The 15631-nt window shown below is 47.0% G+C and overlaps 1 protein-coding gene across 1 annotated transcript in view; it reads left to right on the top strand.

Annotated features, from left to right (window-relative positions):
- Positions 1-1833: 1833 nt before the first annotated feature.
- Positions 1834-15631, top strand: part of LOC124027459 (vacuolar protein sorting-associated protein 13B-like) — a gene marked incomplete at both ends in the record, with an annotated part of 41558 nt that continues 27760 nt past the window's right edge. The window contains 2 exons of the mRNA XM_046339884.1: positions 1834-2005; positions 15161-15203. Coding sequence (XP_046195840.1) covers positions 1834-2005; positions 15161-15203 — 215 coding nt within the window. The remainder of the gene's footprint in view (positions 2006-15160; positions 15204-15631) is intronic.

The raw sequence follows: 15631 nt of genomic DNA, 5'->3' as shown, positions 1-15631 counted from the left end.
GGGTTAGAGTCTGAGGAGAGGTCAGGGTTAGAGTCTGAGGAGAGGTCAGGGTTAGAGTCTGAGGAGAGGTCAGGGTTAGAGTCTGAGGAGAGGTCAGGGTTAGAGTCAGAGTCTGAGAGGTCAGGGTTAGAGTCTGAGGAGAGGTCAGGGTTAGTCTGAGGAGAGGTCAGGGTTAGAGTCTGAGGAGAGGTCAGGGTTAGAGTCTGAGGAGAGGTCAGGGTTAGAGTCTGAGGAGAGGTCAGGGTTAGAGTCTGAGGAGAGGTCAGGGTTAGAGTCTGAGGAGAGGTCAGGGTTAGAGTCTGAGAGGAGAGGTCAGGGTTAGAGTCTGAGGAGAGGTCAGGGTTAGAGTCTGAGGAGAGGTCAGGGTTAGAGTCTGAGGAGAGGTCAGGGTTAGAGTCTGAGGAGAGGTCAGGGTTAGAGTCTGAGGAGAGGTCAGGGTTAGAGTCTGAGAGGAGAGGTCAGGGTTAGAGTCTGAGAGGAGAGGTCAGGGTTAGAGTCTGAGGAGAGGTCAGGGTTAGAGTCTGAGGAGAGGTCAGGGTTAGAGTCTGAGGAGAGGTCAGGGTTAGAGTCTGAGTCAAGGTTAGAGAGAGGTCAGAGGTTAGAGTCTGAGGAGAGGTCAGGGTTAGAGTCTGAGAGGAGAGGTTCTGAGTCTGAGAGGAGAGGTCAGGTTAGAGTCTGAGTCAGAGAGGTCAGGGTTAGTCTGAGGAGAGGTCAGGGTTAGAGTCTGAGAGGAGAGGTCAGGGTTAGAGTCTGAGGAGAGGTCAGGGTTAGGAGTCTGAGGAGAGGTCAGGGTTAGAGTCTGAGGAGAGGTCAGGGTTAGAGTCTGAGGGAGAGGTCAGGGTTAGAGTCTGAAGAGGAGAGGTCAGGGTTAGAGTCTGAGGAGAGGTCAGGGTTAGAGTCTGAGTCAGGTTAGAGGAGAGTCAGGGTTAGTCTGAAGAGGAGAGGTCAGGGTTAGAGTCTGAGAGAGGAGAGGTCAGGGTTAGAGTCTGAGAGGAGAGGTCAGGGTTAGAGTCTGAGAGGAGAGGTCAGGGTTAGAGTCTCTGAGGAGAGGAGGGTTAGAGTCTGAGGAGAGGGTTAGGGAGTCTGAAGAGTGGAGAGGTCAGGGTTAGAGTCTGAGGAGAGGAGAGGTCAGGGTTAGAGTCTGAGGAGAGGAGAGGTCAGGGTTAGTCTGAGGAGAGGTCAGGGTTAGAGTCTGAGGAGAGGAGAGATTAGGGTTAGTCTGAAGAGTGGAGAGGTCAGGGTTAGAGTCTGAGGAGAGGAGAGGTCAGGGTTAGAGTCTGAGAGGAGAGATTAGGGTTAGTCTGAGAGGAGAGGTCAGGGTTAGAGTCTGAGAGGAGAGGTCAGGGTTAGAGTCTGAGGAGAGGAGAGGTCAGGGTTAGAGTCTGAGGAGAGGTCAGGGTTAGTCTGAGGAGAGGAGAGGTCAGGGTTAGAGTCTGAGGAGAGGAGAGATTAGGGTTAGTCTGAAGAGTGGAGAGGTCAGGGTTAGAGTCTGAGGAGAGGAGAGGTCAGGGTTAGAGTCTGAGGAGAGGAGAGGTCAGGGTTAGTCTGAGGAGAGGTCAGGGTTAGTCTGAGGAGAGGAGAGGTCAGGGTTAGAGTCTGAGGAGAGGAGAGGTTAGGGGTTAGAGGAGAGGTTAGGGGTTAGGGTAGAGATCAGGGGTCAGGGTTAGAGTCTTAGGAGAGGTCAGGGTTAGAGGAGAGATTAGGGGTTAGGGTAGAGATCAGGGGTCAGGGTTAGCTCCCAGGGAATGTTTTTTTAAGCAAGCTCTGAATGACACTTGTCTCTGTTTCATTGGGTATTAACACTGAATTAATGGTGTGTGTGTGTGTGTCCCTCCAGGCTACGTCCAGAGTCTGATCCGTCGGGTGGTGAACAACGTCAACATTGTGGTCAACAACCTGATCTTGAAGTACGTTGAGGACGACATCGTCCTGTCTGTCAACATCACCTCTGCTGAGAGTTACACCGTCCATGAGTTCTGGGACCGAGCCTTCATGGACATCACAGGTCAGCTTTCTGTTACACCTGTTATATAGGGGACACACCTGTTATATAGGGGACACACCTGTTATATAGGGGACACACCTGTTATATAGGGGACACACCTGTTATATAGGGGACACACCTGTTATATAGGGGACACACCTGTTATATAGGGGACGCACCTGTTATATAGGGGACGCACCTGTTATATAGGGGACGCACCTGTTATATAGGGGACACACCTGTTATATAGGGGACGCACCTGTTATATAGGGGACGGACACACCTGTTATATAGGGGACACACCTGTTATATAGGGGACACACCTGTTATATAGGGGACACACACACCTGTTATATAGGGGACACACCTGTTATATAGGGGACACACCTGTTATATAGGGGACACACACACCTGTTATATAGGGGACACACACACCTGTTATATAGGGGACACACCTACCTGTTATATAGGGGACACACACACCTGTTATATAGGGGACACACACACACCTGTTATATAGGGGACACACACACCTGTTATATAGGGGACACACACACCTGTTATATAGGGGACACACCTGTTATATAGGGGACACACCTGTTATATAGGGGACACACCTGTTATATAGGACACACACACCTGTTATATAGGGGACACACCTACCTGTTATATAGGGGACACACCTGTTATATAGGGGACACACACACCTGTTATATAGGGGACACACCTGTTATATAGGGGACACACCTGTTATATAGGGGACACACCTGTTATATAGGGGACACACACACCTGTTATATAGGGGACACACACACCTGTTATATAGGGGACACACACACCTGTTATATAGGGGACACACACACCTGTTATATAGGGGACACACACACCTGTTATATAGGGGACACACACACCTGTTATATAGGGGACACACACACCTGTTATATAGGGGACACACACACCTGTTATATAGGGGACACACACACCTGTTATATAGGGGACACACACACCTGTTATATAGGGGACACACACACCTGTTATATAGGGGACACACACACCTGTTATATAGGGGACACACACACCTGTTATATAGGGGACACACACACCTGTTATATAGGGGACACACACACCTGTTATATAGGGGACACACACACCTGTTAACCTGGACTATATAGGGGACACACCTGTTAACCTGGACTATATAGGGGACACACCTGTTAACCTGGACTATATATGGGACACACCTGTTAACCTGGACTATATAGGGAACACACACACCTGTAACCTGGACTATATAGGGGACACACCTGTTAACCTGGAGGGGACACACCTGTTAACCTGGACTATATAGGGGACACACCTGTTAACCTGGACTATATAGGGAACACACACACCTGTTAACCTGGACTATATAGGGGACACACCTGTTAACCTGGACTATATAGGGGACACACCTGTTAACCTGGACTATATAGGGAACACACACACCTGTTAACCTGGACTATATAGGGAACACACCTGTTAACCTGGACTATATAGGGGACACACATGTTAACCTGGACTATATAGGGGACACACACACCTGTTAACCTGGACTATAGGGGACACACACACCTGTTAACCTGGACTATATAGGGAACACACCTGTTAACCTGGACTATATAGGGAACACACCTGTTAACCTGGACTATATAGGAAACACACACACCTGTTAACCTGGACTATATAGGGAACACACCTGTTAACCTGGACTATATAGGGAACACACCTGTTAACCTGGACTATATATGGGACACACCTGTTAACCTGGACTATATAGGGAACACACCTGTTGACCTGGACTATATAGGGAACACACCTGTTAACCTGGACTATATAGGGAACACACCTGTTAACCTGGACTATATAGGGAACACACCTGTTAACCTGGACTATATAGGGAACACACCTGTTAACCTGGACTATATAGGGGACATACCTGTTAACCTGGACTATATAGGGGGGACACACACCTGTTAACCTGGACTATATAGGGGGGACACACACCTGTTAACCTGGACTATATAGGGAACACACCTGTTAACCTGGACTATATAGGGAACACACCTGTTAACCTGGACTATATAGGGGACACACCTGTTAACCTGGACTATATAGGGGGGACACACACCTGTTAACCTGGACTATATAGGGGGGACACACACCTGTTAACCTGGACTATATAGGGAACACACCTGTTAACCAGGACTATATAGGGAACACACCTGTTAACCTGGACTATATAGGAAACACACACACCTGTTAACCTGGACTATATAGGGAACACACCTGTTAACCTGGACTATATAGGGAACACACCTGTTAACCTGGACTATATAGGGGACACACCTGTTAACCTGGACTATATAGGGAACACACCTGTTAACCTGGACTATATAGGGAACACACCTGTTAACCTGGACTATATAGGGAACACACCTGTTAACCTGGACTATATAGGGAACACACCTGTTAACCTGGACTATATAGGGAACACACCTGTTAACCTGGACTATATAGGGACACACCTGTTAACCTGGACTATATAGGGGGACACACCTGTTAACCTGGACTATATAGGGGGGACACACCTGTTAACCTGGACTATATAGGGAACACACCTGTTAACCTGGACTATATAGGGAACACACCTGTTAACCTGGACTATATAGGGGACACACACCTGTTAACCTGGACTATATAGGGGGGACACACACCTGTTAACCTGGACTATATAGGGAACACACCTGTTAACCAGGACTATATAGGGAACACACCTGTTAACCTGGACTATATAGGGAACACACACACCTGTTAACCAGGACTATATAGGGAACACACACACCTGTTAACCAGGACTATATAGGGAACACACACACCTGTTAACCTGGACTATATAGGGGACACACCTGTTAACCAGGACTATATAGGGGACACACCTGTTAACCTGGACTATATAGGGGACACACCTGTTAACCTGGACTATATAGGGAACACACCTGTTAACCTGGACTATATAGGGGACACACCTGTTAACCAGGACTATATAGGGGAACACACCTGTTAACCTGGACTATATAGGGAACACACCTGTTAACCTGGACTATATAGGGGACACACCTGTTAACCTGGACTATATAGGGAACACACCTGTTAACCTGGACTATATAGGGGACACACCTGTTAACCTGGACTATATAGGGGGGGACACACCTGTTAACCTGGACTATATAGGGGGACACACACCTGTTAACCTGGACTATATAGGGAACACACCTGTTAACCAGGACTATATAGGGAACACACCTGTTAACCTGGACTATATAGGGACACACACACCTGTTAACCTGGACTATATAGGGACACACACACCTGTTAACCTGGACTATATAGGGACACACACACCTGTTAACCTGGACTATATAGGGGACACACCTGTTAACCAGGACTATATAGGGAACACACCTGTTAACCTGGACTATATAGGGAACACACCTGTTAACCTGGACTATATAGGGGACACACCTGTTAACCTGGACTATATAGGGGACACACACCTGTTATGGGACACACCTGTTAACCTGGACTATATAGGGAACACACACACCTGTTAACCTGGACTATATAGGGAACACACCTGTTAACCTGGACTATATAGGGGACACACCTGTTAACCTGGACTATATAGGGGACACACCTGTTAACCTGGACTATATAGGGAACACACACACCTGTTAACCTGGACTATATAGGGAACACACACACCTGTTAACCTGGACTATATAGGGGACACACCTGTTAACCTGGACTATATAGGGGACACACCTGTTAACCTGGACTATATAGGAACACACACACCTGTTAACCTGGACTATATAGGGAACACACCTGTTAACCTGGACTATATAGGGAACACACCTGTTAACCTGGACTATATAGGGGTTAACCTGGACTATATAGGGAACACACCTGTTAACCTGGACTATATAGGGAACACACCTGTTAACCTGGACTATATAGGGGACACACCTGTTAACCTGGACTATATAGGGGACACACCTGTTAACCTGGAATATATAGGGACACACCTGTTAACCTGGGACACACCTGTTAACCTGGACTATATAGGGAACACACCTGTTAACCAGGACTATATAGGGGAGCACACCTGTTAACCTGGACTATATAGGGGACACACCTGTTAACCTGGACTATATAGGGAACACACACACCTGTTAACCTGGACTATATAGGGAACACACCTGTTAACCTGGACTATATAGGGACACACACCTGTTAACGGACTAGGGGACACACTGTTAACCTGGACTATATAGGGAACACACCTGTTAACCAGGACTATATAGGGGAACACACCTGTTAACCTGGACTATATAGGGGACACACCTGTTAACCTGGACTATATAGGGACACACCTGTTAACCTGGACTATATAGGGGACACACACCTGTTAACCTGGACTATATAGGGGACACACCTGTTAACCTGGACTATATAGGGGACACACACACCTGTTAACCTGGACTATATAGGGGGGACTATATAGGGAACACACCTGTTAACCTGGACTATATAGGGAACACACACACCTGTTAACCCTATATAGGGAACACACACACATGTTAACCAGGACTATATAGGGGACACACCTGTTAACCTGGACTATATAGGGAACACACCTGTTAACCTGGACTATATAGGGGACACACCTGTTAACCTGGACTATATATGGGACACACCTGTTAACCTGGACTATATAGGGAACACACACACCTGTTAACCTGGACTATATAGGGTTAACCACTATATAGGGAACACACCTGTTAACCTGGACTATATAGGGGACACACCTGTTAACCTGGACTATATAGGGGACACACCTGTTAACCTGGACTATATAGGGGACACACCTGTTAACCTGGACTATATAGGGAACACACACACCTGTTAACCTGGACTATATAGGGAACACACACACCTGTTAACCTGGACTATATAGGGGACACACCTGTTAACCTGGACTATATAGGGGGTTAACCTGGACTATATAGGGGACACACCTGTTAACCTGGACTATATAGGGAACACACCTGTTAACCTGGACTATATAGGGAACACACCTGTTAACCTGGACTATATAGGGAACACACCTGTTAACCTGGACTATATAGGGAACACACCTGTTAACCTGGACTATATAGGGAACACACACACCTGTTAACCAGGACTATATAGGGAACACACCTGTTAACCTGGACTATATAGGGAGCACACCTGTTAACCTGGACTATATAGGGAACACACCTGTTAACCTGGACTATATAGGGAACACACCTGTTAACCTGGACTATATAGGGAGCACACCTGTTAACCTGGACTATATAGGGAACACACCTGTTAACCTGGACTATATAGGGAACACACCTGTTAACCTGGACTATATAGGGAACACACCTGTTAACCAGGACTATATAGGGAACACACCTGTTAACCTGGACTATATAGGGGTTAACCTGGACTATATAGGGCACACACCTGTTAACCTGGACTATATAGGGAACACACCTGTTAACCTGGACTATATAGGGGACACACACACCTGTTAACCTGTACTATATAGGGGACACACACACCTGTTAACCTGGACTATATAGGGAACACACCTGTTAACCTGGACTATATAGGGGACACACCTGTTAACCTGGACTATATAGGGGACACACACACCTGTTAACCTGTACTATATAGGGGACACACCTGTTAACCTGGACTATATAGGGGACACACACACCTGTTAACCTGTACTATATAGGGGACACACACACCTGTTAACCTGGACTATATAGGGAACACACCTGTTAACCTGGACTATATAGGGAACACACCTGTTAACCTGGACTATATAGGGGACACACCTGTTAACCTGGACTATATAGGGGACACACCTGTTAACCTGGACTATATAGGGGACACACACACCTGTTAACCTGGACTATATAGGGGACACACACACCTGTTAACCTGGACTATATAGGGAACACACCTGTTAACCTGGACTATATAGGGAACACACCTGTTAACCTGGACTATATAGGGAACACACCTGTTAACCTGGACTATATAGGGGACACACCTGTTAACCTGGACTATATAGGGAACACACCTGTTAACCAGGACTATATAGGGAACACACCTGTTAACCTGGACTATATAGGGGACACACCTGTTAACCTGGACTATATAGGGCACACACCTGTTAACCTGGACTATATAGGGAACACACCTGTTAACCTGGACTATATAGGGGGAACACACCTGTTAACCTGGACTATATAGGGGACACACACACCTGTTAACCTGTACTATATAGGGGACACACACACCTGTTAACCTGGACTATATAGGGAACACACCTGTTAACCTGGACTATATAGGGGACACACCTGTTAACCTGGACTATATTGGGACACACCTGTTAACCTGGACTATATAGGGACACACACACCTGTTAACCTGGACTATATAGGGACACACCTGTTAACCTGGACTATATAGGGGACACACCTGTTAACCTGGACTATATAGGGAACACACCTGTTAACCTGGACTATATAGGGGACACACCTGTTAACCTGGACTATATAGGGGACACACCTGTTAACCTGGACTATATAGGGGACACACCTGTTAACCTGGACTATATAGGGAACACACACACCTGTTAACCTGGACTATATAGGGAACACACCTGTTAACCTGGACTATATAGGGGACATACACCTGTTAACCTGGACTATATAGGGGACACACCTGTTAACCTGGACTATATAGGGGACACACACACCTGTTAACCTGGACTATACCTGTTACCTGGACTATATAGGGAACACACCTGTTAACCTGGACTATATAGGAAACACACACACCTGGGACTATATAGGGAACACACCTGTTAACCTGGACTATTAACCTGTTAACCTGGACTATATAGGGGACACACCTGTTAACCTGGACTATATAGGGTTGACCTGGACTATATAGGGAACACACCTGTTAACCTGGACTATATAGGGAACACACCTGTTAACCTGGACTATATAGGGAACACACCTGTTAACCTGGACTATATAGGGAACACACCTGTTAACCTGGACTATATAGGGGACACACCTGTTAACCTGGACTATATAGGGGAACACACCTGTTAACCTGGACTATATAGGGAACACACCTGTTAACCTGGACTATATAGGGAACACACCTGTTAACCCAGGACTATATAGGGAACACACCTGTTAACCTGGACTATATAGGGGACACACCTGTTAACCTGGACTATATAGGGGACACACCTGTTAACCTGGACTATATAGGGGGAACACACCTGTTAACCTGGACTATATAGGGAACACACCTGTTAACCTGGACTATATAGGGGACACACACCTGTTAACCTGGACTATATAGGGAACAACACACCTGTTAACCAGGACTATATAGGGGACACACACCTGTTAACCTGGACTATATAGGGGACACACCTGTTAACCAGGACTATATAGGGAACACACCTGTTAACCTGGACTATATAGGGGACACACCTGTTAACCTGGACTATATAGGGAACACACCTGTTAACCTGGACTATATAGGGAACACACCTGTTAACCAGGACTATATAGGGAACACACCTGTTAACCTGGACTATATAGGGAACACACCTGTTAACCAGGACTATATAGGGGACACACCTGTTAACCAGGACTATATAGGGAACACACCTGTTAACCTGGACTATATAGGGGGGACACACACCTGTTAACCTGGACTATATAGGGGGGACACACACCTGTTAACCTGGACTATATAGGGGGGACACACACCTGTTAACCTGGACTATATAGGGAACACACCTGTTAACCAGGACTATATAGGGAACACACCTGTTAACCTGGACTATATAGGGAACACACACACCTGTTAACCAGGACTATATAGGGAACACACACACCTGTTAACCAGGACTATATAGGGAACACACACACCTGTTAACCTGGACTATATAGGGGACACACCTGTTAACCAGGACTATATAGGGAACACACCTGTTAACCTGGACTATATAGGGAACACACCTGTTAACCTGGACTATATAGGGGACACACCTGTTAACCTGGACTATATATGGGACACACCTGTTAACCTGGGGGACACACCTGTTAACCTGGACTATATAGGGAACACACACACCTGTTAACCTGGACTATATAGGGAACACACCTGTTAACCTGGACTATATAGGGGACACACCTGTTAACCTGGACTATATAGGGGACACACCTGTTAACCTGGACTATATAGGGAACACACACACCTGTTAACCTGGACTATATAGGGAACACACACACCTGTTAACCTGGACTATATAGGGGACACACCTGTTAACCTGGACTATATAGGGGACACACCTGTTAACCTGGACTATATAGGGAACACACACACCTGTTAACCTGGACTATATAGGGAACACACCTGTTAACCTGGACTATATAGGGAACACACCTGTTAACCTGGACTATATAGGGAACACACCTGTTAACCTGGACTATATAGGGAACACACCTGTTAACCTGGACTATATAGGGAACACACCTGTTAACCTGGACTATATAGGGGACACACCTGTTAACCTGGACTATATAGGGGACACACCTGTTAACCTGGAATATATAGGGAGCACACCTGTTAACCTGGACTATATAGGGAGCACACCTGTTAACCTGGACTATATAGGGAACACACCTGTTAACCAGGACTATATAGGGAGCACACCTGTTAACCTGGACTATATAGGGGACACACCTGTTAACCTGGACTATATAGGGAACACACACACCTGCTAACCTGGACTATATAGGGAACACACCTGTTAACCTGGACTATATAGGGAACACACACACATGTTAACCCGGACTATATAGGGGACACACCTGTTAACCTGGACTATATAGGGAACACACCTGTTAACCAGGACTATATAGGGAACACACCTGTTAACCTGGACTATATAGGGGACACACCTGTTAACCTGGACTATATAGGGAACACACCTGTTAACCTGGACTATATAGGGAACACACACCTGTTAACCTGGACTATGTAGGGGACACACCTGTTAACCTGGACTATATAGGGGACACACACACCTGTTAACCTGGACTATATAGGGAACACACCCGTTAACCAGGACTATATAGGGAACACACCTGTTAACCTGGACTATATAGGGAACACACACACCTGTTAACCAGGACTATATAGGGAACACACACACATGTTAACCAGGACTATATAGGGGACACACCTGTTAACCTGGACTATATAGGGAACACACCTGTTAACCTGGACTATATAGGGGACACACCTGTTAACCTGGACTATATATGGGACACACCTGTTAACCTGGACTATATAGGGAACACACACACCTGTTAACCTGGACTATATAGGGAACACACCTGTTAACCTGGACTATATAGGGAACACACCTGTTAACCTGGACTATATAGGGGACACACCTGTTAACCTGGACTATATAGGGGACACACCTGTTAACCTGGACTATATAGGGGACACACCTGTTAACCTGGACTATATAGGGAACACACACACCTGTTAACCTGGACTATATAGGGAACACACACACCTGTTAACCTGGACTATATAGGGGACACACCTGACCTGGACTATAGGGGACACACCTGTTAACCTGGACTATATAGGGGACACACCTGTTAACCTGGACTATATAGGGAACACACCTGTTAACCTGGACTATATAGGGAACACACCTGTTAACCTGGACTATATAGGGAACACACCTGTTAACCTGGACTATATAGGGAACACACCTGTTAACCTGGACTATATAGGGAACACACACACCTGTTAACCAGGACTATATAGGGAACACACCTGTTAACCTGGACTATATAGGGAGCACACCTGTTAACCTGGACTATATAGGGAACACACCTGTTAACCTGGACTATATAGGGAACACACCTGTTAACCTGGACTATATAGGGAGCACACCTGTTAACCTGGACTATATAGGGAACACACCTGTTAACCTGGACTATATAGGGAACACACCTGTTAACCTGGACTATATAGGGAACACACCTGTTAACCAGGACTATATAGGGAACACACCTGTTAACCTGGACTATATAGGGGACACACCTGTTAACCTGGACTATATAGGGCACACACCTGTTAACCTGGACTATATAGGGAACACACCTGTTAACCTGGACTATATAGGGGACACACACACCTGTTAACCTGTACTATATAGGGGACACACACACCTGTTAACCTGGACTATATAGGGAACACACCTGTTAACCTGGACTATATAGGGGACACACCTGTTAACCTGGACTATATAGGGGACACACACACCTGTTAACCTGTACTATATAGGGGACACACCTGTTAACCTGGACTATATAGGGGACACACACACCTGTTAACCTGTACTATATAGGGGACACACACACCTGTTAACCTGGACTATATAGGAACACACCTGTTAACCTCTCTGTTAACCTGGACTATATAGGGGACACACCTGTTAACCTGGACTATATAGGGGACACACCTGTTAACCTGGACTATATAGGGGACACACACACCTGTTAACCTGGACTATATAGGGGACACACACACCTGTTAACCTGGACTATATAGGGAACACACCTGTTAACCTGGACTATATAGGGAACACACCTGTTAACCTGGACTATATAGGGAACACACCTGTTAACCTGGACTATATAGGGGACACACCTGTTAACCTGGACTATATAGGGAACACACCTGTTAACCAGGACTATATAGGGAACACACCTGTTAACCTGGACTATATAGGGGACACACCTGTTAACCTGGACTATATAGGGCACACACCTGTTAACCTGGACTATATAGGGAACACACCTGTTAACCTGGACTATATAGGGGGAACACACCTGTTAACCTGGACTATATAGGGGACACACACACCTGTTAACCTGTACTATATAGGGGACACACACACCTGTTAACCTGGACTATATAGGGAACACACCTGTTAACCTGGACTATATAGGGGACACACCTGTTAACCTGGACTATATAGGGGACACACCTGTTAACCTGGACTATATAGGGGACACACCTGTTAACCTGGACTATATAGGGGACACACACACCTGTTAACCTGTACTATATAGGGGACACACCTGTTAACCTGGACTATATAGGGGACACACACACCTGTTAACCTGGACTATATAGGGGACACACACACCTGTTAACCTGGACTATATAGGGAACACACCTGTTAACCTGGACTATATAGGGAACACACCTGTTAACCTGGACTATATAGGGGACACACACACCTGTTAACCTGTACTATATAGGGGACACAGTCAGTACACAGCGTGTTGGTTCTGGGGTAGAACAGTCAGTACCCAGCGTGTTGGTTCTGGCGTAGAACAGTCAGTACACAGCGTGTTGGTTCTGGGGTAGAACAGTCAGTACACAGCGTGTTGGTTCTGGGGTAGAACAGTCAGTACCCAGCGTGTTGGTTCTGGGGTAGAACAGTCAGTACACAGCGTGTTGGTTCTGGCCCTTTGGAATTTGAAGTGGTCATCTCGGCCAGACTAAGTGGACTGTTGACTGTAACTGTAATTGTCCATGAAGCCATTAACACCCCTTAGTGAGAACACGTTGTCCTCTTCTAAATGCCCCGGTACTTAACAGACAAGTGACTCTGCAGAATGTCTTCTCTCTCTGGCTGTTTGAAGTGGACTCAGAGATAATGAATTTACTGCCAGGGCCTGGACATCTCTCTCTCTCTCTCTCTCTCTCTCTCTCTCTCTCTCTCTCTCTCGCTCTCTCGCTCTCTCGCTCTCTCGCTCTCTCTCTCTCGCTCTCTCGCTCTCTCTCTCTCTCTCTCTCTCTCTCTCTCTCTCTCGCTCTCTCTCTCTCGCTCTCTCGCTCTCTCTCTCCAACTCTCTCTCGCTCTCTCTCTCCCTCTCTCTCTCTTCCTCTCTCTTCCTCTCTCTCTCTTCCTCTCTCTTCCTCTCTCTCTCTTCCTCTCTCTTCCTCTCTCTCTCTTCCTCTCTCTCTCTCTCTCCTCTCTGTCTCTCTGCCTCTGTCTGCCTCTGTCTGCCTCTGTCTGCCTCTCTCTTCCTCTCTCTTCCTCTCTCTCTCTCTCTCTCTCTCTCTCTCTCTCTCTCTCTCTCTCCATCTCTCTCTCTCTCTCTCTCTTCTTCGCTCTCTCTCTCTCTTCTTCTCTATCTCTCTCTCTATCTCTCTCTCTCTCTCCTCTCTCTCTCTCTCTCTCTCTCTCTCTCTCTCTCTCTCTCTCTCTCTCTCTCTCTCTCTCTCTCTCTCTCTCTCTCTCTCTCTCTCTCTCTGTCTCTCTCTGTCTCTCTCTGTCTGCCTCTGTCTGCCTCTCTCTGCCTCTCTCTCGCTCTCTCTCTCTCTCTCCCTCTCTCTTCCTCCATCTCTCTCTCTCTCTTCTTCTCTCTCTCTCTCTCTTCTTCGCTCTCTCTCTCTCTTCTTCGCTCTCTCTCTCTCTCTTCTTCGCTCTCTCTCTCTCTTCCTCCATCTCTCTCGCTCTTCCTCCATCTCTCTCTCTCCAACTCTCTCTTCCTCTCTCTTCCTCTCTATCTCTTCCTCTCTCTCTCTTCCTCTCTCTCTCTTCCTCTCTCTCTCTTCCTCTCTCTCTCTTCCTCTCTCTTCCTCTCTATTCCTCTCTCTCTCTCTCTCGATCTCTCGATCTCTCGATCGATCGATTGATCGATCGATAAATATGCCCGAGTGGCGCATCTCAGTGCAAGAAGTGTCACTACAGACCCTGGTTCGAATCCAGTCTGTATCACAACCGGCCGTGATTTGGAGTCCCACCAATCGACCCAGCGTCGTCCGGATTTTGCCCGGAGTAGGCCGTCATTACAAATAATAATTTGTTCTTAACTGACTTGCCTCGTTAAATAAATGTGATTTATATGTTGACTGTGTCCCCCTGTCCCCTGTCCCCTGTCCCCCCCTGTCCCCCAGCTCCTGACCTGGTGCTTCGTAAAGTGATCAACTTCAGTGACCTGTCCCCTGTCCCCCAGCTCCCCTGTTCGTAAAGTGATCAACTTCAGTGACTGTACGGTGTCCCCTGTCCCCCCCTGTCCCCCCAGCTCCTGACCTGGTGCTTCGTAAAGTGATCAACTTCAGTGACTGTACGGTGTCCCCTGTCTGGATAAGAGGAACAGCAGTGGTAAGATCCAGTTCCCCCAGCTCCTGATCCTCTCCTCTACAAGTGTTCCTTCAGTGACCGACTCCCCTTCACCCCCCAGAACCCCAGCTCCTGACCTGGTGTCATCAAAGTGAGACTTCAGTGACTGTCTGGTGTCCCTGTCTGTCCCCCCCCAGCTCCTGACCTGGTGCTTCGTAAAGTGATCAACTTCAGTGACTGTCGGTGTCTGTCCCCCCTGTCCCCTGTCCCCCCAGCTCCTCTGGTGCTTGTAAAGTGATCAACTT

This window comes from Oncorhynchus gorbuscha, unplaced genomic scaffold (assembly GCF_021184085.1).
Source record: "Oncorhynchus gorbuscha isolate QuinsamMale2020 ecotype Even-year unplaced genomic scaffold, OgorEven_v1.0 Un_scaffold_3252, whole genome shotgun sequence".
Classification (NCBI taxonomy): Eukaryota; Metazoa; Chordata; class Actinopteri; order Salmoniformes; family Salmonidae; genus Oncorhynchus; species Oncorhynchus gorbuscha.
Note: the sequence above shows the minus strand (reverse complement) of the source record. Positions and strands in the feature narration are given on the sequence as shown.